Source organism: Neltuma alba, unplaced genomic scaffold, assembly GCF_004799145.2.
Source record: "Neltuma alba isolate B1F8T4 unplaced genomic scaffold, ASM479914v2 tig00004059_pilon, whole genome shotgun sequence".
NCBI classification, from domain to species: domain Eukaryota; kingdom Viridiplantae; phylum Streptophyta; class Magnoliopsida; order Fabales; family Fabaceae; genus Neltuma; species Neltuma alba.
The window spans coordinates 1-24,260 of record NW_021633548.1 but is presented as its reverse complement, the minus strand read 5'-3'; the positions used below and the strand labels follow the sequence as shown (position 1 = coordinate 24,260).

At 38.0% G+C, this 24,260-nt stretch overlaps 2 protein-coding genes and 1 pseudogene across 5 annotated transcripts; 2 read left to right on the top strand and 1 right to left on the bottom strand.

Moving 5' to 3' along the window:
* The first annotated feature begins 5,696 nt into the window (after window positions 1–5,696).
* Window positions 5,697–10,434, top strand: LOC114743592 (aldehyde dehydrogenase family 3 member H1). The gene is made up of 10 exons (XM_028931812.1): window positions 5,697–6,143; window positions 7,192–7,260; window positions 7,365–7,461; window positions 7,621–7,827; window positions 8,546–8,661; window positions 8,751–8,855; window positions 8,937–9,109; window positions 9,211–9,301; window positions 9,687–9,836; window positions 9,962–10,434. Exons 1-10 carry the CDS (start codon window positions 5,922–5,924, stop codon window positions 10,193–10,195), a joined length of 1,464 nt encoding a protein of 487 aa, XP_028787645.1. The 5' UTR covers window positions 5,697–5,921; the 3' UTR covers window positions 10,196–10,434.
* A 2,890-nt stretch (window positions 10,435–13,324) lies between these two features.
* LOC114743593 (aspartic proteinase Asp1-like) lies at window positions 13,325–16,706 on the top strand. 4 transcript variants are annotated; one of them, XM_028931815.1, is made up of 9 exons: window positions 13,326–13,747; window positions 14,362–14,479; window positions 14,587–14,813; window positions 14,940–15,173; window positions 15,261–15,399; window positions 15,499–15,699; window positions 15,791–15,863; window positions 15,955–16,042; window positions 16,181–16,706. In XM_028931815.1, exons 1-9 carry the CDS (start codon window positions 13,557–13,559, stop codon window positions 16,200–16,202), a joined length of 1,293 nt encoding a protein of 430 aa, XP_028787648.1. In that variant the 5' UTR covers window positions 13,326–13,556; the 3' UTR covers window positions 16,203–16,706. The 4 variants fall into 4 exon arrangements, with proteins under 4 accessions (XP_028787649.1, XP_028787648.1, XP_028787647.1 ...); XM_028931814.1 differs by having other exon boundaries at window positions 13,327–13,747; window positions 15,517–15,699; window positions 16,137–16,706; XM_028931813.1 differs by having other exon boundaries at window positions 13,329–13,747; window positions 16,137–16,706.
* On the bottom strand, window positions 16,623–24,248 carry LOC114743594 (kinesin-like protein KIN-7E, chloroplastic; annotated as a pseudogene).
* Window positions 24,249–24,260: the final 12 nt, after the last annotated feature.

The following is a 24,260-nucleotide window of genomic DNA, read 5'->3' as shown; positions in this document are numbered from 1 at the left end:
CAGTTTACTGAATGACTTCTCAAAGAACAAGTTGTTTTTTCAAAAGAAATTGATAGATTAAATGTTTTTTTTGGGTGAAGTGACAGATTAAATGTTTTAATCGGTGACGGTCATACTGATGAAATTTTACATTGGCCCGTTTTGTATTTAATTGAGATGTGAAGGATGATCAAATTTCTGATTATTTTACTACATATTGATTTAAGATATGTGATCAATATGATTATTATTGAATACTTCTAATTCAAGTCATAAAAAATCCGTCCTGAAATATTGAGGCATAAGCATGTAACTCTTGGTATATGCATAAGCATGCAGGCACTCAGGCGAGGGGGAAAACATGGAACCGCTCTTCACCTGGCCTCTGATGGCGGAGAAATGACTTAATCCTCTGGTCAGGCCTCACTCCAGTTTAGTGTCCAGAAAAACGGCAGCAGCCTTGTCTTATTCATTCCATCGAACCATGCAGCATTCGAATTCTCTGAAAATGCATTTTGATTCTGCAAAATGCTTATGCAGTCTTTGATGGTTGCATGACCTGCATGACAGCTCTTGTGCAAATGACTTTTAATCTGCTAAACGTGAAAACCCAAGCAGTTTTTGAAGTCAGCATCCACAAAAATCAATAATTCATGATATAATTTCAAGCTTGACGTACACTTGCAAAAAGTGGCTGGTTTTGGTAATATACATAATTAATATAAATTGTTGATTAAGTCACAATCAGTTATCCAAAAACTATAAGAAACTGATACCCAGTCTACATCAGCTCAAATTATTCGTACGAGAAGGCACATTTTCTTAGAAGAGAAAGGGAGAGAATGTCACAATCATCGCCGTAGCTGCCAACAATAATTGAGGGGGTGTTTGGATGAAACTTGGGATGGCAATGACGGTCTTTTATTGGACTGAGACTTTGGAAGCTGATGTGGGAATCGGAGTCGGAGGATACGATACGCGCAGATGTTTGCGGAGTAGAGGAATAATAAGTAGTCAAATGCCAAAACAAAAGACAAGGCCTGTCCATCGGAATTATAATAACAATAAAAAAACACAATGCAGTGCTCCGTTCCGCCAGTTTATTAATTTAGATGGTCAGGCGCAAGAGTTGAGCATGGCGGAGTGCGTGGGGGCGGCTAAGATGAGCAAGAACTATGTGTTCGATTCGGAAGAGGCGTCGGCGATGGTGGGCCAACTGAGAGCTGCCTTTGATTCCGGCAAGACTCGGAGCTATCGGTGGAGAGCTTCCCAGTTGGAGGCTCTCATCACTCTGGCTGATCAGAACCAGCACCACATCGTTCAAGCTCTTCGCTCCGATCTCTCTAAACCCGAAACCGAAGCCTTCATCCAAGAGGTTTTGTTTTTTCCTCTTTCTCCCTCTCCCTCTTGTCAGTTTCTATAGTTTCAATTGTTCTTCTCCTCTCATTTATCTGCTTTCTTCGCTCTTCCCGTTTTGCTTCCTTCAGTACTCCAGTTCGGGCTATTTATAAGCCGCGTAGTTTTATAGCAAATTTTAGCCTTGAAAATTAAGCAGATCCCTAGGATTGACTCTAGAGCGATGTGAATTTACAACCTATATGTGTGACATGAGGTAGGCTTGACTTGGAGGATCACAGACAGTTAGAGAGATATTGTCAGTACACAGTAGTACTCCCTTCGTTCTTTATTATAAGAAACAAATAACTAAATTACGTTGATCAAAAAAACAGTTAAAATTAGTTGAGGACAATTAATGTGTAAAAAGTATAATGTTTTTTCCAACAATACCCCTATTAATAAGGAGATAGAGTATGAGAGAGAACAATTAAATTATTAAAAGAAAGAGAAGTGGGAGGGAGAGAGAGTATGAGTATGAGACAAAATAAATATGGGCAAAATAGGAAATCAATACAAAAAACTAGAGACAACTTTTAAGTGTCTCTTATATATAAGAACATGCCATAAGCATCAAATGTCTCTTATAATAAGAAACGGAGGGAGTATTATTTTTGTCCCTAGGCACCATTATATATCTTCGCGTATGGGAAGGTTTGAGGCAACCGTTAAATGTGAGAATTTAAATCAGTTGGCTATGCTAGAGGGGTCCTCGTTTTAAAAATGGCCCAACAGGTTAGATGTCAGTGTAATTCACGAGTCACTTGGGCAAACTTCGTTGGCACAGTACTCAGACTTTGTTATTTATCCCCTATAACTTGGACTTGACATACTTGGTGGATTAAGGCTAGAGTTCGGAGCAAAACAGATTGAGATTGATAAAACATAGGGGCAGGGTGTTGCATGATCTGACAAAACAGTAAAATGGTCATTCGAGTTGCCTCCCCCTGTTAACGCGCGTGTGCGCCGCTTAGCGACGTGACATCATATCCAGACACTCAATCCGCACTCCTGAGGGAGGAAAAAAGAGGAGAAAAAAAAGAAGCCACACAGTCACATTTGATTTCTTTCCACTGAATTGGCCTTGGAAAATTTATTTTAAAATATAAATAAATGCTTTTAATTGTTGTTTCTCTCTTAACATGGTTAGGTACTTAGGTTACAATCTAATAGGTAATACCCCATTGGTAGATATGGTTCAGGCGGAGTTTGAATAAAAATTAAATTATAATTTTAAAAGTAACTTTACACTACACAAAATAAATATATATACAAAGGATTTCATCTTGATTTTTAAAAAAATATTTTTTAAAATTATTTTTATTTAATACCAAACACCCCCTCAATGGATGAGGCTTTCCGCCTTAGGCTGAGGAGATCCAAGACCACATGCCCGTGTCTATTCATTTCCTTTAAAAAAAAAAAAAAAAAAAACTGGTGGGGGGGGTGTGTTTACTGTTTAGTTTAATTAAGAGGGGCTTGTGTCCTGTATTCCCGATGGTCGTTTTTCACTGTGCAGTGTTCTGATTTTATATTTTGTATAAATTCTATTGATATAAAACTAGACAAATTCTGACTCGCGTAGAGTTTGAAAAATAGCCATGTTGTTTGGAGTTTTTAATAATGCGATCTACTATATAACTTTTGTGTAAATTTTATTGAATAAACCCCTGTACAAGACTTTTTAAATAATATAACTTAATATGGATTTTACTGTACCTCATCCTCTTCCATTGTCATTTTCTTGAGAAGAAATCGTCAATCATTTTAAAACCACATCAATTGCTGTTTGTCAGGTAATACCCCTTATATTCACTAACTAACTTTGTTCCTATAATAAAAGCAGATTAAGGACATAATATCTGATAAAATCAAAAAATGAACTTCATCCATTTTTTTTTTTTAAAAATCACGGCCAAACCAGAATCCCAAGTCTGCTGATAACTTTCAGAACCGGGCCATCAACTCGTCAGGTTTGGTGACGCGTCCTATCCGCTATCAGAAAAATATCTAGAAAGTAATTTCTATTGCGGCATGTGAAGATTATTGGCAGGGCCCATTTTCCTTGGATATATATGAAATATCTGATGAATGCCATGCATGTTGACTGCCCAACCCCGCCAATTGATGTTCATTTATTTGGGCCATACAAGATGTTCATTTATTGTGCTTGTTTATTAGCATTTACTATTTTTTAACTTTAATTTTATAGGAGTTAATGTGGTACACATATTTCTCTCATGCTTGAACATGTTATATCAAAATAGAAAAAATTACTCCTCCGATCCTAATTATAAGACCCAATTGACTTATTTGAGAAGATTAAGAAAGTAAGTTAAGTTAGTTATTTATAATAAATAAGTGTTGTCATTCCTAAAATATCCTTGCTAATTAAGTATATTGGCTAAAACTATCATTATTAGAAGGATTATCTTGGAAAAAAATGCATAAATATAAGAGACAAAATGGATTGGGGTCTTATAATTAGGACCAAATAAAAAGTCAAATGGGGTCTTATAATAAGGACCGGAGGAGTATTAAATTTCATTAACCATGTCTTAAAATTTAACCTTGTGCAAAGAGGAGGAGTAAGCGGTGCAGGTGGGGGGTTCAATCCTTATAGAACTGGTTACCAATTTAGTATTTGGCAGGGGGAAATGGAGGTAGTTTGAAACCGTTGACTTCTAGGCACCCACTCGTGATGGTTTTTCTGCTTTTCGGTCTGCGATCGTGTGAACCCCGCCCGCCTCCCACCCTTTCCCTCCTTTTCGTCCTCTTTCCTCGGTTGGAGTTCGAGTTAGAAGCCGTGGGATCATATGCGACTTATGTAGCCGGACGCGTACAAGTTACAGCTCCTAACCACCGGCCAACTTGGCCCGGTGGTAGAGTTGTGAGTTCAACAACCCCGCCCACCCAATACAGCAAAGCTGGTGTGTGCACAGTACTAGAACCATGGGATTCTTATTTCTTTGGAAAAAAGTTAAACCTAACAGAATGAGCTAATTTTCACAATAATTAAGATAAAAATTTCTGTTAAAAAAATATCTACTTGATAATATCTCTAATAAAATTTATTCTAATACCTCACAGAAGAAAAATGGGGTTTTCAAAAGCACAGGCAGGCTAACGCGACTGCCCCGGCTGGGCTCAGTTTTAGAAGAACATTACTTGTGCAAAACTACATATAAAAATAACACCAACATATCCTGGAAACCTGTTTCTCTATGAATCATTGGAATGTTGGCCTGTGCTGGAAAGTGGAATGGGGACGTCTGCCTTTATTTGAGTCATCCATCAGAGTTATTCCTGTGTCTTGGGTTGTGTCGACCAAACAGCATGTTTATTTATTTGGCGGGCACAAAACTACTCACGAAGATGTACTTACACATATTTTACTGACGTGAAGGCCAATATTCCACGTGCGAATATTTAATTCTTAAATTATTTCTGACACCAGCATGACATCACACCGACACCCTGTGGCCTAAAATCGAAGACTGCCCGTGAAATACGCCGTCACTTGTGTATGAATCACGGTGATTGGCAAATCATGGTTACTGTTCTGATTTAGGAAGCGCTCCACAGAAACACATTTGGAATTTCCTGTAGACTAATTTCAGGTAAAAATACATCTGTGTAAATCACGGGTGATGATTTCGAAAATTGGAAAAATTATATATAAAAATGCATTTTGTGTATTTACGTGAGTATTATCAAACTCAACATTTACACGGATTTAAACTTGAAATCTCATGTTTAAGCAATTAATTTTTTTTCATTAGAATCAACACCCCAATATATTTTATTTGGTTAGAAGATTTTTTTCCTTGAAAAAATTATGTCATTACAATGGAATGGTCTATATTAGTGTCACAAATTTATTTAATGATGCTTATTTTGATATGTAATGGGGAATTTTTTTCCCTCCGTGTTTCATACTAATAAGCTATTTTGAAACATTTGTAAAATTCCTTATTTAGATTTTTTTTTTGATAGAAGACATTAATATGTTTTTATACAAACAAAATACTAATATTATGAAAGATTTCATATACATTCGAATTCAAGTTATTGTTTTACTCATAAAATCTTTAAAAAAGGATTTTTTTGATTTGAAATAAAAAGTAAAAATTTTATAAGTAGTGAGTTTTAGTGTCACTTATTTACAAAGCAGCTTTGATTTGGGGAAGATTTCGTACACCCAAGCAAGCAAATCTCCTCACCAACCTAAGCTCTATCGACATATATCGCGTGACAAACACTCTCATTGTCCTGGTCTACGAGGAGTTTCCTATATCAATGTCAACCCCAACCATCATTGGTTCACGCCAGAGATTGTCTGAGATCGATAGACCATAACGACGCGACGCCTTTGTTTGCCATCGTAGCGTTTTCGTACTTCCTTCCCCGTTGAGAAGCTAATCCAATTCAACCTGCAGAGACATTATTATATCAGCGCTAGTTCAATTTTCTAGCATTGTGGGAGAGCGAAGCAATCCTCTTTCTTTTTCTGTGCTTCTGGCCGATTGTGTTTGCTGTCGCTGATAATGTCGTCAGAGAAGTCAAGGAAAGTGTTCGATCCAGAAGCAGCGTCTTTGCTTGTGGAGGAGCTGAGGGGCACCTTCGCTTCTGGCAGGATGCGAAGCTACGAGTGGAGAGTTTCGCAGTTGAAGGCCCTTTCTAAGTTGGTCGATGATCGTGAGCAACAGATTATCGAGGCTCTCCGCTCCGATCTCTACAAGCCCCCGCTTGAAACCGTCGCCTACGAGGTCTCCTTTATGACAACCTATCCATGTTTGATAGTCATTCATCTGTTTTTTTCCCCCATCCCCCTATTTTCCTTTTTCTAAATAGTCTCTCGTTCTTCAGGTTTTCCTGTTCTAATTTCTAAATTTGGTGATGACTTGTTATCGCTAGAAATTCTCTTTGGTCAAAATTGTTCAATCGTGCTTTTGGATTCTTGATATGTTCATTTATTATGTATGGTCCGATTTTACGGAAAGCATGCTATAGATGTTTGTTCAGCTTTAGTTGCATGTTATTTGAATTTGTCTGCTGTGCTTCCCCATCAGAAATCTCACAGTGGGTTCGATTCCTTTTAACACCATTTTTTATGCTCACGTCTTGTCACTGGGACACTAAATTCATCTGTGTGCTTCTGTCGTAACGGAATTAGGAGAATTATTTTCGTGAAATGGGCTACTCGGTGGTAGCCATGAAAAATATTACCATGTGGGTGGCAGGTGTGAGAATTAATGGCGCTCTCCAAAAGTTCACCCGGCCTTCCATTTTGGGGTGGGCCAATCTTATGGTTCTCTCATGTTTCAACATTGCCTCTGGTAGGTGGCTTCAGGTCTTGAATTTATTGCTACGATGAGTGAAGTATTTCTAGAAGTATTTTTCACAGGATATCTCTGTTGACGTGCAAGTCGTGCATCTCGTTATTAGTCTCCGTAAACGTTAGTTGAAATTTCTCTTTTTCCTTTTTAGCTTTTGTTTGGAGTGTTCCCGCGTGTGTGGTCGTTTATGTAGTTGCGCATTTCTTAGCTTGATCAGGAGTTCACTTTCGAGGTCAGTTATGCATCAAGACGCCACTGGTTATATAGTATGTAATCCGATTATTCAACGAAGCATCTCCAGCTAGCTCGGCTGGTAGCCAACTTTGAGCTTCCAACAAGCACATGAAACTGAAAATTTAGAATTTTGGCTAATAACTTGTTCATATTCACTTGTTGAATGAAAGGTCTTATGCAACCAGCATAATGTATCACAATGGAATCTGTCCTCTTCTAACTGAGTATTTGACGTGTCACGCAGATTGCTATGCTGAAAAATTCATGTAAAGTTGCACTGAAAGAACTGAAACATTGGATGAAGCCGGAAAAGGTAATTTTCTGTAGTTTTTTCACAGATTAGGACAGTCTGATGTTTAGCTGCATGATTGTTTGACATGGTTTTTGACTTATTACGCTAGCTTCCTTTAAATGCAGGTCAAAACTTCAATCGCTACTTTTCCTTCTTCAGCAGAAATAGTGTCGGAACCTCTGGGGGTTGTGTTAATCATCTCGGCATGGAATTATCCATTTTGTACGTTGATTTGTGACTCTGTTTTTTCTTTTCTTTTCTTTTTCTTTTTTTTTTTAATGTGTTTCTGAGATGACATTTCAGCTTTTGCTTTTCACGAAGCTCTTTCTGTAAAAGAATCTTTTATGAGGATCTTATTGACTGCTATATCTGTCCTTTCAGTGTTATCACTTGATCCAGTCATTGGAGCTATTGCAGCTGGTAATGCGGTGGTGCTTAAACCGTCAGAAATTGCTCCGGCCACATCATCGCTGATGGCAAAATTGCTAGAGGAGTACATGGATAAAGCATCTATAAAGGTCGTTGAGGGGGCAGTCGATGAAACATCTGCTCTGCTGCAGCAAAAGTGGGACAAAATTTTCTACACAGGTTTATCTTATTGCCGTTATTTTGATTCCTTGTTGATTTTGGAAGTTGTTTTCCTTTTTCTCATTTAAATTTGTCTTTTCGGCTATCATCTGAAAGTTTAACATCAACAAGAGAAAAAGGGATGGTTGTTACCAACACAAAAAGGATGGTGAAATGAAAGAAATTTGGTAGCTGCACACTGTTACCTGTTGTTATAATTAGTATCTAATTATATGATCACTTAGTTACCTGACATTATGATTTGACACGATAGAGCTTAAAGACAAGAGGGTTGGAGGACTGTCGATGGATTTGGGAGGTTTGTTGAAAATCCATCGTCCCCCTTCCTTGTTGTATAAAGCTCTTGATTTAAAATAAATTCAATTTCAATGAGTCATTTCCGGTTTCTCTCTTAGTTCTTCTCGATCGAAACATACATCAAGCCTTCTTCTTACAAAATATGTATACGACTTCTCGTTGGTGCTCTGAGCACTGTATCTGATATGGAAATGGGAAGCGATTGGACAGCCCTTTCCCACTTACAAGTTTTGTGTGGATGTCGTTCTTAGTCCTGTTTTCAGGTTGCCTTGTCATTTCTGACTTGAGGGTATCTTATCCTTCAATAAACTGTACTTTCTTCTCTTATTCTCTCTCTCTCTACACTGTTTCATTAATTTATGACAGAAGTCATTCTGTGATAAGACGCCTCCAGAATATTGCATAATCCTTCTATTTGTAGGTAATGGAAGAGTGGGACGCATAGTGATGGCTGCTGCTGCAAAACACCTTACGCCGGTTGTTCTGGAGCTTGGAGGGAAATCTCCAGTTGTTGTTGATTCAGATATCAATTTACGAGTATGGCCTGAGCCATTTTTCTTTTCACTTGCTGTTGCGTGAACTTCCTTTCATGTTATATGTAACTCAAATTGATTTGTATTTACAAGGTAGCTGCTAGACGGATAATTGTGGGCAAGTGGGGTTGCAACAATGGACAAGCCTGCATTTCGCCAGATTACATTCTAACAATAAAAGACTTTGCCCCCAAGTTGGTAAGGAGTCTCCTAGATGCACAGTCAGAATTTGAATCCATGTCTTTGTTTATTTGTTGTTTGGTGCCTCTTTTTTTCTAGATTGATGCCCTAAAGACTGAATTGGAGAAATTTTATGGAGAAAACCCATTAGAATCAAAAGATTTGTCCCGCATTGTGAATTCGAATCACTTTGCTCGCTTGACAAAGCTGTTGGAGGATGATAAGGTCGCTGGTAAGATTGTTTATGGAGGACAGAAGGATGAAAGCAAATTGTAAGCTTTCTCTGCTGTCTATCTTATTGAAAAATTCTGGTTTAGTGAATTGAAATGCGCTACGGATCTTGATATCAACACTTCTTTCCTTTAAATGGCAGGAGGATTGCTCCCACTATTTTATTAGATGCTCCTCGGAATTCTTTGATAATGAAGGAGGAGATATTTGGTCCTTTACTTCCCATTATCACGGTAATAATCAAGTCACTAACTTGATTGTTTCTTTCAATAACGTAATATGAATAATATGAAAATGATCTTGGATTGTTTTGAAAGCTGCAATAGAAATAATTTCTTCATGTAAATCAAGAGTCGGCGATCAATTCTTTCTTGATAGGGTAAAATTAACTATTCAGAGTGACAGAACAGACGCCATAACTCTTTTCTGCGATGGTTGTCAAGGGAAAATTTCAGTTGACCTGTAATAAGACGATTCATATACCATACTCTTTTTTAAACATTAGCAGAACTTGGGAGGCTAACTATTATACAGACCTGGAAATGAGCGTACGCAAATTTCGAAGCGGTCATTAGTAAACCTCCTCTCTTATAACGCCTTCCTTATGGCTTGGAACAGGTCAATAAATTGGAAGAAAGTTTCGATGTGATTAATTCAGGAACAAAACCCCTCGCTGCATATTTATTTACCAACAACAAGAAGCTCAGGGAGCAGTTTGTGATGACCGTATCTGCAGGGGGTTTGGTTGTCAATGACACTGCCGTGCATGTAATATTTTCTCTCTTCTCACAACTTATCCTTGACTGCATGAGTTGTCCATATCTATTTCAGTGATTCTTGTTATTCATATTTACTGTGCCAATTTCGTTTTTGGCATTTTTGCCTTGATGCAGCTCGTCAACCATACTTTGCCATTTGGAGGAGTGGGGGAGAGCGGAATGGGTTCATACCATGGGAAGTTCTCGTTTGAAGCCTTTAGCCACAAAAAAGCAGTTTTGTATCGCGGTTTCGTGGGAGATGCCTCAGTGAGGTACCCTCCGTACACTAATACAAAGCTCAGGTTGCTCAAGGCTTTGATTGGCGGCGGTATACTTGGTATAATCCGTGCCATTTTTGGATGGTCTTAAGTTTAAATTGCCTTGAAACTTGGCCGGCAATGATGATACACCTTTCACTCTGGCTTGCTTGTAATTTAATGCGCAGTTTAACTTTATTTGATCTCGTGTCTATGAGAGTAAATTGAACACCATTCATTATTTTGTGTATGTGAGTGCATGCATTTTTCTGTGAAATTGAGACGCCTTCTGATTGTTGTGTCTTAACGAAAGATCATTCTGGTGAGATTATAAATGGTAGTTGAGCATCATAGAACTCAGTGCTACCTCCCCCCCCCCCGGGGGGGGGGAGGGGGGTGTTGTTCTGAGAAGCTGTTGATCAACAAGAATCCTGTAAGATGCTCAAAAATTTCAGATCTTTGATCATCTGTAAGTTTAGGAAAAGCAAATAGAAATGTAATTCTCAAGTCTCCTCTCTTTCTTGATTCTCTGGAGAGTGGTATGCCTTGGCGAGTGACAATGGTCCGGTAGCCAGGGATTATCGCCCACCGTGAAACTCATCTTTTCCCCACGCAGCATGCGCACTGAAAATGTGAAGCCAGCCTTGAGAAGAGGAATCCCAGCTCCAAATTCACCATCTCTTCTAAACAATCCGTATCTTATGTCGGAGACGATAAAAATTGTCTTCATGATGTGCAACAGGTTTATCGTTTCCATTTCCTTCAAATGTTATCGTTGTTCCTTTCGTCCATCCAGGTTTCACATTTATTGCCAAAGTGTCAACATTTCCTCCTGTTGAACTATTCCCCCTGTTTCAGGGAGAGAAAAAAAACTAGTAAAGTCTCTAATTTCTATTATGCTATGATTCTTTGGAAGAAAAAACCCATGATGGAATCGCCCTCGGTATCTATCAGCACATTCGTTATGATCTTGATCTTTTTCTCGCATCCATAACACAGCTTTTCAAGGGCGCATTCGAGCTTTTCCTCAATTGGTTTTTTTTTTTTGGGTTGGGGTGGTGTTGTGTGTTTAGCGTCCCACGCGAATTAGGGAACATGATCGGCTTGCTGCTCCAGGTCTCGCTTCTGTTTGTGGCGGCGGCTTTTTCTTGAACAAGAAATGGGAAGGTGGTACAGATATTTTCCTCCCCTTGTTGTTGCTTTGGATTTTGCTACTTCGGCTTGCATTATGACTAGGCTTATGAGGATCACCACCTCGAAAATCGAATGCCGCGAACTCCGTGTTTGTTCCCTGTTTTCAGCCTTCTTCGACAGGGTCCTGATAGTGAAGTTTAATCCAAAGAGGGAAAACAATCCGAGCACTTGATCTTAGCCAAAAGGCCGACAAAGTCAGAGGGAAAACAATCCTTAGTTGAATGGCTAGCACGCTTGAAATCAGAGTTAAGATTCTATACCGTTTATGACCACACGTTATTACTGAGGGACAACAATTCACTACCACGAGTTGGCCAGATTTTTGTAATAACCATCTTGTCATTTTATGCACTGAATTAGAAGAATTAATTTTTAATCTAAAGAGTGGAAAATAATCGTGGTTATATCTTTATACCCTGCTGTGCTTGATGAGTTCGTTGGGGGGTGGGTTGAGCATGATGAATTGATGATTTCTTCTGTTCTGCAACACTCTTTTCCGGCAGTGGCAGTGGCATTGGCAAGGTTGTGAATGGAGGTCATGTCAAGCATACAGCGACGGAGAAGAGAGTGACGATATCCGCACGGTCGTGAATGGAGCTAGGGCCTAGATTAAGTTAAATTAATCTCTTATTGAAGATTTATTATGGAGAATAATAATACTAACGGTTCTAATCGAAGAGGTTATGGTAAAAGGATACATTCTGAGCTTTGCATGTGAAGATATAAAAATCAACGCAGAAATAGGCAGCCGCAAAAAAGAAAAGGGGGGGGGGTGTAAGCTTTCGTTTTTGCATGGGCCATTTTGGTGCAATTCATGAATGGCCCATTGCGGATAATCTAAGTGCATTTGTTGTTTGGGTTGAACTTTTTCCCATCAATGCCCATTCCCCCAGATGCATGGGAAGAAGATGAAGAGCGAGGAGGCAAGAGCTGGTATTTATGTCTGTTTATTTTAATGGTAATTTAATAAAATATAAATAATAAATTTGATTATATATTCTTTGTACCATGTCAAACAGATTCATAGTAATCTTGATGTTATTACACTCTATTCCTAACCATTATATTCTTATATGTGAATCAAACTGATAATAAGTGTCCAATGATATAAACGAAAACCAATTGTGTTCGTTAAATGTTTATAATGATTCAATTATGTGTGCGTATACTGTATATATAGCAAATTTATTATACAAATTAAAAGTTCAACATCGGCTGCTGGATAATTAAAAAGAAAGTGATTCGTCAAAGAAAAAAAGTAAAATGATGGAGTGATTTGTAAAATAAAAAAAACAGATAAAAAAGACAAAGTGTTTTTTTTTAACAATTAAAGCCCAGTATTTGGTTTTGTAGGAATTTAATACTACCTCTTCCGGTCCTTAATATAAGAGTTAGTTTAAATTTTAATTTAGTCCTAAACATAAGATCTCAATTCATTTTGTTTCTAATATTTATCCATTTTTTAAAGTAACTTTTGCAGTAGTTGGACATATTAAATATTTCATCAAATAGTATTTCTAACTAATACATTTTGATTAACAAGAATATTTTAAAAAAACACATATTTATTACAAATAACTAAGTAACTAATTTTTCTAATATATTTAAATTAGTCAATTAATTCTTATACCATCTCCGGTCCTAAATACAAGAGTTAGTAGACTAATTTGAGTAGATTAAGAAAATAAGTTAAGTTAGTTATTTGTAATAAATATGTCTTGTTCTTCTTAAAATATCTTTGCTAATCAAATTTATTAGATAGAATTACTATTATTAGAAGGACTACCTTAAAAAAATAGATAAATATGAGAGATAAAATAAATTATTATCTTATATTTAAGATTAAAATTAAAATCAAATTAGGTTTTATATTAAAAATCAGAATCAATAATAAAAATCAGGGTAGTACTGGTACTGATTAAATTTTATCATTTTTTTTTCAATCAAATACCCCCAAATCCAAATTTTGAGTGTTTGACCCTTGTTTAGTCAATAACGAGGTCCAAACGGAGTCCCAAACGCGGTCGTTCTTTCGGGGGCGGAAAGGAGAAAGAGAGAGGAAAAGGCCATGCGTGGGCGTTCTTGCCCTTTGACTTTGCCACCCGAGCAAAACCAGCGCCACCTAACCAGACCCGCCATTGGGCTCTTCACTTCAGAGTTCAGACTTCCGCTGGCAAATTTTCCTCCCTCTTCAATTTTTCATTTCCCCTTTTGATCCAAACCTTTTCGTTTTACTCCCACCTTCCTCCTCTGATTCAGAGCAATCATTTCCTTTTATCATGATGGGTGTCAAAAGCAAGGGAATCGCATTCATGATCATATTTTTTCTGGGCTTGTCTCCTGTTTTTCCACCGTGTTCCTCCGCGGCCAATCAACCCCGTAACTCTAATAAGCCGACGCACCCGACTTCTGCTAATCGCCTTAGCTCCTCAGCTGTTTTCCCGCTTCAAGGGAATGTATATCCTCTTGGGTATGTATCTTACTATAAAAGTTATGTTCCTATATGCTATATCATCTTGCTGACATTCTTTAACTGATTTTAGGTTTTTTAATTGGTTTTTATTTTCCGAATTTAAGTTCTGTCTTGCGATATCCTAATCTTTTGGATCATTCTTCATCTATCCGTCTTAGGTTTCTGGTTGAGCTACTGATCCTGCGTCCTCCCTTTTTGTCTCCCATTCCGCCAGTCTGGAGATTTTAAATTGTTGCATTCGCAGCATGATCTTTTATTCTCATCAGTTCTTTTGATATCATTTTCTTTTCTAGTTTCTTGAATACTTTCAGAGCCGTCTTCGTTTGGGTCGAATTTTGTCTTACGGCTATCACTTTTCAATTTCTGATCTACTACTACAAAGTACTTTTACTCGAGGGGCCTCCCATTTAAGGGCCGCTTCTCCTTTCTCTCAATGAAAAAGTGGACCCATCTCTTGCTTAATTTCACTCTAAGTAACTTCTTATCTATCATTCATAGTGGCTTTTAAGTAATAGCAACATAGGCGATTGTTTTCTAAAAGTTTACTTGTCTTATTTTCGAATTAATATCATAAGATCCAATGAAAATATAATCACTTTGTTTCTCTGCAGGCACTACACCGTCACCCTCAACATTGGTTCTTCTTCCAAGATCTTCGACCTTGATATTGACTCCGGTAGTGACCTCACTTGGGTACAATGTGATGCACCGTGTAAAGGTTGCACCAAGGTGAACTTCTTTTTCAATTAAAAAGAATCACTTCGTACTTCGTACTGAAATATTAGCAGTCGGCAGTAACCTCCCATTTTTCCTTTCCCGGACTGTTGTGTTTGCAGCCCCGTGATAAACTTTATAAACCCAATAACAACGTGGTACAGTGTTCGGACCAGTTGTGCTCTCGAATTCACTTATCGACAATATCCCAATGTTCTGCTCCAGATGAGCAATGCGACTACGAGGTCGAGTATGCAGACAATGGAGCATCTCTTGGCGTGCTTGTCCGAGACTTCATTCCCCTTCAATTAACCAATGGCTCTGTCATACGTCCGCAAATCGCCTTTGGGTGAGTCTTCTAGCTCCATCCTAGACAGTGCTTGCGCACCCGAATGGCGGTGTAATTTTCTTTAAAATTTAACTGTGCTAAGATTTTCCAATCTGATTGATAGTACGTTTATCTTTTGAATGCTAGGTGTGGGTATGATCAGAAATTCTCTGGCCCAACCTCTCCACCTTCTACGGCGGGAGTTCTTGGTCTTGGAAGTGGCAAAGCAAGCATTTTGTCACAGCTTCATTCTATGGGTCTCACCCGCAATGTAGTAGGACACTGCTTAAGTGGGCAAGGAGGAGGCTATCTATTCTTTGGAGATGATCTCATTCCTTCATCTGGAGTTGTTTGGACCCCTATGCTGTCTAGTTCCTCCGAGTAAGCTATGCCAAAATATTTGTGTTTTTCTCACATGAATTTTTTTATTAATTTTTTTCGCAAATACTTGCACAATCATTTCTTCAGAATGCGCTATAGCTCAGGACCAGCTGAACTACTTTTCAATGGAAAGCCTTCTAATGTTAAGGGTCTTGAAGTTATATTTGACAGCGGGAGCTCCTACACATACTTCAATTCCAAGGCTTATCAAGCTGTTGTCGATCTGGTGAGATGTAACTGAAGAAACCTCGTTTTATGATGATCATCAATCAGCGCCTGTGTTTTTGGCTTTTAGATAAATCAGTAATCCTTTATCTATATTCAGGTGATTAATGACTTGAAGGGATCACAATTGACAAGAGCAACCAAAGAAGAAGACCCGTCCCTTCCAATTTGCTGGAAGGGTGCAAAACCTTTCAAATCATTACGTGATGTTAAGAGCTATTTTAAGCCTTTGGCAATGAGCTTCACAAAAAGGAAAAAGGTGCTGCTGCCATTACCACCAGAAGCTTATTTAATTGTTACGGTGAGCACCTTTCATCACAAGATCATTTTCTTCCTCGCATAGCAACAGGGAAACAAACGAAATCATATTTCTAACGTGATGCCTTACCCAGAAACACGGAAACGTCTGCTTCGGGATCCTAAATGGCGAGGAAGTAGGACTGGAAGATCTTAACATAATTGGAGGTACGATCAAGACATGCCAATCTTTAAGAAATCATTCTTCACTTCGCGATGTTTTGTTTGTTTGATTGTTAGTTATTCTCTCTGCGAGCAGACATCTCATTACAAGATAAAATGGTGATCTACGACAACGAGAAACAGCAGATCGGATGGGTTTCTTCCAATTGTGACAGGCTTCCCAAGTAATAAACCAATCTCTGTTATATCTTTTAGTGTGATTGATCATTGCTCAGAGGGCTTTCTCACTACGGAATTTTTTTCCCTGTTCATTAACAGTGTGGATCGTGACTTTGATGACGTTTTTTCACTACCTTACGCAGCCAATTTCGATATTTTAGCTGATCGTTGACCTGCACATGATAGATATCACAGATTGCTGATGCGTTCATCACTGGATTGCATATGTAACTCCATGTCCACGGCACAACATATTACATAGATATAGGTTCATTTTTTGCCAACCTTCCTAGAATACTTTGCTTCATTAGCAACTATATATGATTTGTAACTCTACGCACGCATAATAGTAATGCCTGGTGGAGAACAATTGATGTAGAGCCCCAAAATGCCATCAGCAGAGTCGAGCATTAAGCTAGAGGATCCACCTTCGCTGTAGCTTTTCCATATCCCAGCCAGAAGGTGATTGATTGTTACTTATCAGTCTGAGTTACAAAGTATACTGTACCTGCATGTAGTACATGATACTTGAGTTTAAGCATCGTCAAATTAGGAAAATAATCATTGGAGTACATTTGTGTATAATATACTCACAGTAGCCACAGCAACTTTCTACAAGTCTTGATTTGCATACTGCAAGTTGTTAAATGATCTTTATCAGTCACGGTACTTCGGTCACAAGAGATTGCAATATTAAGCACAAGAGACGAAAACTTCATACTGGTATTGTTCAAAATTTAAGGTTGTTGAAACAGAAGCACAGCGCAACTCCTAAAATTTGCTCAGGCTGATGGATGAGGGTTGTTCATTTTATGGATTTGACTTCTGATATAAAGCGTGAAAAATTGAGAATATATTCATCTATCAAAAAATGTTAATCAGTTTTCATGTTTAGTTATGCGTAAAAAAAATAAATGGATTGATGCACTGGGGGCAAAGCAAGTTGGCACTAGGGTATTTTCAGGCGAAATACGATTTCTAAGGTTACAGCCTTACAGGATAATAGTGACAGGGAAAAGACATTAAATCTTACTATGAACGTTTGGCATGCAAGAAATATTACCTTGGCTTGGCAGATCTTTGTTATTGCCTCAATATGAAGGTTTTGAAGTTCTTCAAGGGCCATAACGTCCAGACCAGCAATGTCCTCACCCTATCACGTTATCAAAAGAGACGTCATTTGAACATTCTCTCTCTTCATGTTCTAGAGAATACCTAACAACTATTGGCTTATGCCGGTGAAATAGCCGGCCATCAACTTGAGCCCATTGTGCCAACTATAATTGTCAGGCACCAAAAAAACACATTCACAAAGCATTCAAATATAAAATATTCCACGCGGGGAAGGGTTGAGGAATCATGCTAACAGGAAAACCAACAGCATGTAATCCATGGCTCATAATTTCTATGCCAAGAAAACTACTTAACTTCAATGTCCAAGTCTTGCTAGTCGAAAGCTTCTAATTAGAATGAACTAATTTGCTATATAACTCTATGCAAGCTGAGTAGTAACTAGTTGGAATTAAATTCAAGGTCCCTGGAGAAATTAAACATACCCGGGCTTATGTCTTTCTAAATTCTGACTCTTCTTCAGAACTGTAACCTAAATTTGTATTCTCTCAGCGATTGGTAGTATTATTCAGACCTTTAGTTTATGCAGACAATGACTGTTGAGTTATTAATTAACATTATCGATTCACGGCATAGTAGACGAGGTAGGAAAGAATTCGGGAATGAGATACCTTCAATCTGGAAATAACACTCTCTAGTTCTTTGCATCTTCTTCTTTCTCTTTGATAACTAGCCTTGAGTTCTTCCAATGCGATCACCTCTTCCATAGCTGCTAAAGATTCATCCTCTTTGTATGTTTTTCTGTTAGCGTTGCCGTTAGTTGGACGGAGTCCATTTTTAACCCTGGTTTGTATATCATTAAGCTTACAGAGTGTTGACTTGTCGTCCATATTAACACCAGACTTTCTCATCTTCGCAACCATCACCCGCATACTTGCTAGCTCATCTTCCATATCTTGTTCATGGTGTTTTGTTTCATCAAGCCTTCTTCTCAGCTCCGCCTCAATTTGGTCTTTTGTGGATAGAGCAGCTTCCAACAAAGCTTCTCTCTGGAATCCAGCTTTAAGGTTCCTCTGCAACTTCTCAATCAGAACATCATTCCCAAGCTTTCTGGATTGACCATCTTGTTGCTGAGTATTATTAATACTTTGTTTGTGATCACACGAAGCGGATGTTTGACAACAGTTAGACTTGCAACAAGCCATTTTTGCAGCTTCCAGATCACCGGTCAGTTCTGCATTCTCATAGGAGAGTTTGGTTACTTCTTCGGCCAGGTTTCGAAGTTCAACAGCTGCAGCGGCTGCCAACTCTTTTGCATATGAAGCTTCCTGCGCAAGTTTGCGACTCTGAATTTCAAGCCCATCTTTTTCTTCAGCCAATCTCACTTTATCTTGCCTCAAATTCTCTATTTCAGCTGCCTAAACAGTGCAATAGTGACAAAGATTAAAAGAAAAACCCCTTCCAAAAGAAACCAAGCGCACAGAGACACAGACACAGAGAGAGAGAGAGAGAGAGAGAGAGAGAGAGAGAAACCTGCATACAAATTTGAGAACTAAAATGGGAATTATTACTGCCTTGCCTGGAGTGCTCCTGAATATTTAAGTTTGTAACGCTAGATGTTTCGTGGGTCACTTCCGATATCACTTTAAAACACACGTCATTTGGCTCAGTCTCACTTTCAGCCAATGGTTGATAACTATCTGAGGTTTTATTCTTCAATAAATCTACTTGTTGCCTTAGCATAAGTATAGTCTCTTGCATACCAGCGCATTCTAAATTCTGTGGAAAATTGAGGAAATGAATTAGAAATTGGAAGTCCCCATGAAAGAAAATACAGTTGTGTGATGTACCTTAGACTGCAGTTGCTCTTGGAGTATCCTGTTGTCTGCAGACTTGATCTTGAATACTCAACAGCAAGAGAGAATACCTCAGCATGATACTCGCAATATTTTCTGCTTGCTAGGTGGGGGAAAAATAAAAACAAAACCGGTACGAAGAAGATAGAAAAACCAACCTCAAGTTCAAAAATTTTTTCGTTGAGCTCTGTGGTAAGCCTGGCCAGAGCCTACATTCAAGAGTAATTGAGTTGTCAATTTAAGCAATTCAATACACCAAACCGAAGCTATCATAAACAACCTTGTTAGACCTAAAAATCCGGCAAAAGAATAAAAAGCCACTGATTTTCATCCCCCTCTTACTGCCATATCCAAAATACTTCTCTTCCCTTCAATTTTATAACGAATTTTAGTTCTTTAATTGGCCACGTAAAATGCATTAAGTTTTTTTTTTTGGGGGGGGAAAAATGCATTAAGTATGTTAAGGGCTTCCAATTCTAGAGCAAGTGACGTTGAAAAGAAAAGGACGTGTCAGAAAACAGAATGTCATTTGGTCACGTTATTTGTCTTATTTCTTTTATTTTTTGTCCTTGGAATAAATTTTCCGTATTCTGTGAACTATTGTGCACAAGTTTAGACAACAATTATCTGTTTCTGTTCACCATAATATATACAAAATAGCATGAAACAAACTTTAATATAAGAAATAATCATTATCCTTACCTCAGACATTTCACTGTTATTGGGTGCATGTGCCGTCATCCGAAGTGGTCCAAGCATACGTTGCTCCAGAATACGGATTTGGTCCTTCTTTTGACTAATTTCATCCTTCAACTTCTGCATGTGCTCCTGCCATCATCACCAGACCAGCCACCTCAGTTTTCATAATAAAAACAATGTTCAAGTCCTCATTGGACTATCCTAAATAGTAGCTCACCTGTAGTTGTAAATCTTCAGGACGGTTAACAGCTTGTTCAGACAGTCGTTTCAGAGAACTGGTGCATAATGCCACCTCCCCAGCCAGCATTTTTACTTGTTCACGAAGAAGATCCATTTGATCAGTTATTGTGCTCCCAGTCTGCAAAATAGTCACTTGGAATATTTATGTCAGATTAATCCATTTCGTAAAATACATAAACATCTTTCCTGTTGCATTTTTCACTAGTAGCTGAGATCTCACCGGAGGAAGTTGACGACCTTTGGTAGTTCCACTAAACAAGTCACCGGCTTGGTTTCTTAAAGGAGATGAATTAAGAGCTAAAGCATTTTCTTTTGTGCTGATTGAATTCCTGCGTGGGTCTTTCACGTCACGAAGCATTACTTTATTTGGCATTTGTTTTGAAGATGATGCAGGGGTCCCATTTGTAGGGCTCTCGCCATCAGAATTTGGTGACCATCCCCCCTGATCAGGTTTCTGCAACGGAGACATATACAATTAGTTGACCAGGTCACCATAATCAGTTGCTAATACAGCCTCATAACATAAAGAGATCATTCTACCTAATACTGGTTATTGTTTAATCAGAGCCTTAATCTTAAGATGGGTATAACTAATAAAGGGGAGTCATTAGTGACGCTGTAGGTAGAGGAACTTGTTAAGTCTTTTCTGTTAGTAACCATACTGTTTGGTATTAATTCTTAACATGATGAATCATCAAATTTCTACTTTCAAATGAACAGAAAAATAACTTACTCTCAGCTTGAACCAGCCAAGCATTCCCCGTCTTTTGTTCCTTTTATAATCCCTCATCAGCTCATCTAAGTTAACATCATCCTTTCCTTCCACTGAAGGCTCTGAAGCGTGGCTTCCAGCATCATCCTCAGTCAAAATATCACGTTTTCTATCTGGAAGATATGCTAACTGTAATAACGAGAACAAGCAGTTGACTTCATTACTTTTCATTCCAAGTTACTGAATTCATATTGCAAAACAACAGATCACTTGAACTATATCAGATCACTTAGCACAAAGCAGATAACTGACTGCATCACCATACGGGGTAACATGCTAAAACAGTAAAACATACCTCATCTTCCCCAAAAGAATGCCTGCGCCTATGGCTAGGCCTTTCAGGAATGTTTGAAGACATTGCAGTCTTTGTGGAAACCAGTATTAGTTTGGTGAGTCGCTGAATTCTTCCCATCAAAGCTGCTTTAGACTGTTCCTCCTCTTCCAATCTTGACTGCAATTTGAACTGGCCAGCTTCCAGCTTTACATCATGATGTAAGCTTTCATTAATGGCAAGTGAAATAAACAATACGCGAATCAAACATAATGTGCAATGAGTAAACCAAACACTACGTTCCCAGTGGATCAAAAATCAAGACAACATATTATTCTAGGCTTCTTCCACATTATAAAGTTGCCACTAACCCTATGTTTGGACGGAAAGAAAAGTAGGGAGAGGAGAAAACAGGAGGAAAAATGTATTTTGCCTTGTTTGGATAGCAAGAGAAAATAAGGAAAGAAAAGTTGAGGAGAAAAAGGCATGGGGTCCACATGTTTTTTTCCTATAAGTCTTCTCTTCAGACAGAGAGATTTTGGAAAGCAAACATGCTTTTCAAAGCTGCCGTGAAGGAGAGAAAAAGGGACATGAGCCCACATCATTTTCATATGGGTATTACTATCATTGTAAAATCAGTCTCTTTTTCTTCTTTTATATTTTCTCCTGCTCATCCCAACATAAGGAGAGAACATTTTCTCTTCACTTTTATCTTCCCTCCATTTTCCCTCCTCCCATTTTCCCTTCGCATCCAAACAAAGCATAAGTGACAAAGTCTCTTCTTATGCATTTCACGATATATGCAACAGTACAAACCTGAAGCTTCAAATTAACCAGATCTTCTTGTGAAGATACAGCAGCATTGGGATTCTCCAATATACCACGCTTCAACTGCTGAAGCTCCTGCTTTAAATCATGAATTTCCTTCTGATATTTTTTGATCAGAGACTTCTCATCGATAATCTAAGGCAAGAAAAGCAATAAAAATTAACAGAATGAAGTCACAGTGCTAGGGAATATCCTATTATTAACAGCCACATGATATTACCTTGTTTTGAGAAGCCTTGATTTCAACATGCTTACTTCGAGATGCAAACTTCAACGTGTTGTGTGTCTCTTCACTACTGCTAGAGGCAGGCGTAACAGTGCAGATGAGCTTCAGCAACCAAGGAATAGCAGGTCATTTCAAGCATTAGCTAACCTCAACAATTTACAAAAAATAAACGACCAGCAGAATTTTAAAAAGTTGCTTATTGGGGGGGGGGGGGAATTAGCAAGCCTGATATTGAACTAACAGAAATCTGTCCATGACCACTGAGGGACGATTGTAACAAACGAGTAAGTTTTGAATCTCGATATGGATATGAGTGCCTTTCCATCTGTTAATTTAGAAATAACCTGCAAAACAGAAAGACAGAAGACCAGGAAGAGATTTTATTTACTTCACCGGACATAACTTGTGAATGGGACTTCAGAAACCATAAGAATTAGAAACAACAGCACATCCAATGAACTGCTTCAAAATGCAGTGCAAATTACATTCTGACACTGCATAACAGGAAAAAATTCAACCAAGAACATTTATTTAATATCCCCCAGTCGGCATTCTCAATAAGACGCACTCCACTGTCCCCAAGACTGTGAGACATGGGGACACACCCCACCAATAATGCATCAGGGCCAAATATAAGTGTGTTCAAAGGCTAATTAAGGATTGTCAAAAAGTCAATATAAAACACAAGAACCAATTATCCCAAACACTACTGCCACTTTAAAAAAAAAAAAAAAAATTTAATCACGTTCCACATTGATAAAAAAGTAAGCACAGAACACAATGTTCACAACTATCAGTTGAAAGTGCATACAACCCCGTATATCTTATAATAGATCAAGAGTTAGACTAACAACTATAAAGGTAGAATTAAATTATGGTGAAAAGAGAGCAGAAAAAGAGTAGATAAGTATTACCGTTCCAAGAGTAAGCAAACTTTTATTAATATATGAACCCTCTTTCCTTCGCAACCCAGTTGTTTCAGCTTTAGAGCTTCAGACCCTGCAAGGTCAATTAAGTGCTGGAAAGGAGGAAGGTTTGAATTCAATTAAGCGCCTAAAACTAGTCAAACTATGGATAGATGGCATATGCCGAGGCAGTATAGTGCACCATTGAGAATCATAATTTTACGTAAATAGCCTTACCAAATGGGACAGTGTCACATCTTCTTCCCCAGTGTTTTCCCCACGAGTACTGCTTTCTATAGTGATAGAAACGATGTACTCAGTAAAGTACATAAGCCAAATGAAATCAAAATAACAACTGGGTGCCATTTTATCCCCACCTCGTGGGATAAAACTTGTTGTTGTTGTTAGAAACATTACATTCAAAATGAATTAGATTTGACATGGTAGATCCACAGATGGAACTGAAATAATTCATGAAATACTAGGGTTAACATGCCACTAAAAGCTCAAGAATGCGCCTATTATGTTAAATTTAATTCATAAGAAGAAGAAATGATATCATGCAGCAAGATAATTTATTTGAGGAAACATTAATTGTTAACAGCATGTTTAAAAGTTCAAAAATTGACTTTTCTCAACTTATGAGGGGCAATAATATACATTCAGATTTCAAGCATATGAAGATTACTTTGTAAGATTTGGCATACCAAGGTGAATATGGTGTGGCTTCGACTGCTAACCAGATTCAAATTATTAGAACCAACATGTCTGTGCTCTGGATTATTCAGAAAGAAGACATCAGAGAGAGAAAAATTTGTCACGCTTCCATCAAAGTTATAGTGAAGCATGAAAAAAAAAGCATCAAGTAAAGAATTCTGGAGGAGAAATTTAGAGTTACGACAAACAAACAAACCAATGATACAAAAAGAAGCCAAAAAGAACATCAAAAAAAAGAAAAGGTTATATATATACCTTCTCCTGTAGCAATCAAGGAAAGGGCATGAGCAGGGGATAGCACAACCTCCTCTTTGATTCCTTCAACATAAGTTCCCTGTCAACATTTTATATCTTGCACGCTCAGCTGAAGATCAATCAATTAATTCGAATTTAAGAAAACATGGATATATGTTATAATGCCAATGAAAACAAAACAAGGGGATAACAGAGTGTGCTCATTTAAAAGAAAAGAAATACAAAAGATTCCTACAACAGCTAAGTTGCTTTTATCACTAAGAGCAGATAATGAATAATGATAAACTTTGGACTTTCCCATATTGACATAAAGACCTGAGCATCTTCTCTTATTCTTAGGTTCTGCCCCCAGTAGGATCCAGCAAGTCATTAATGACCTAAAC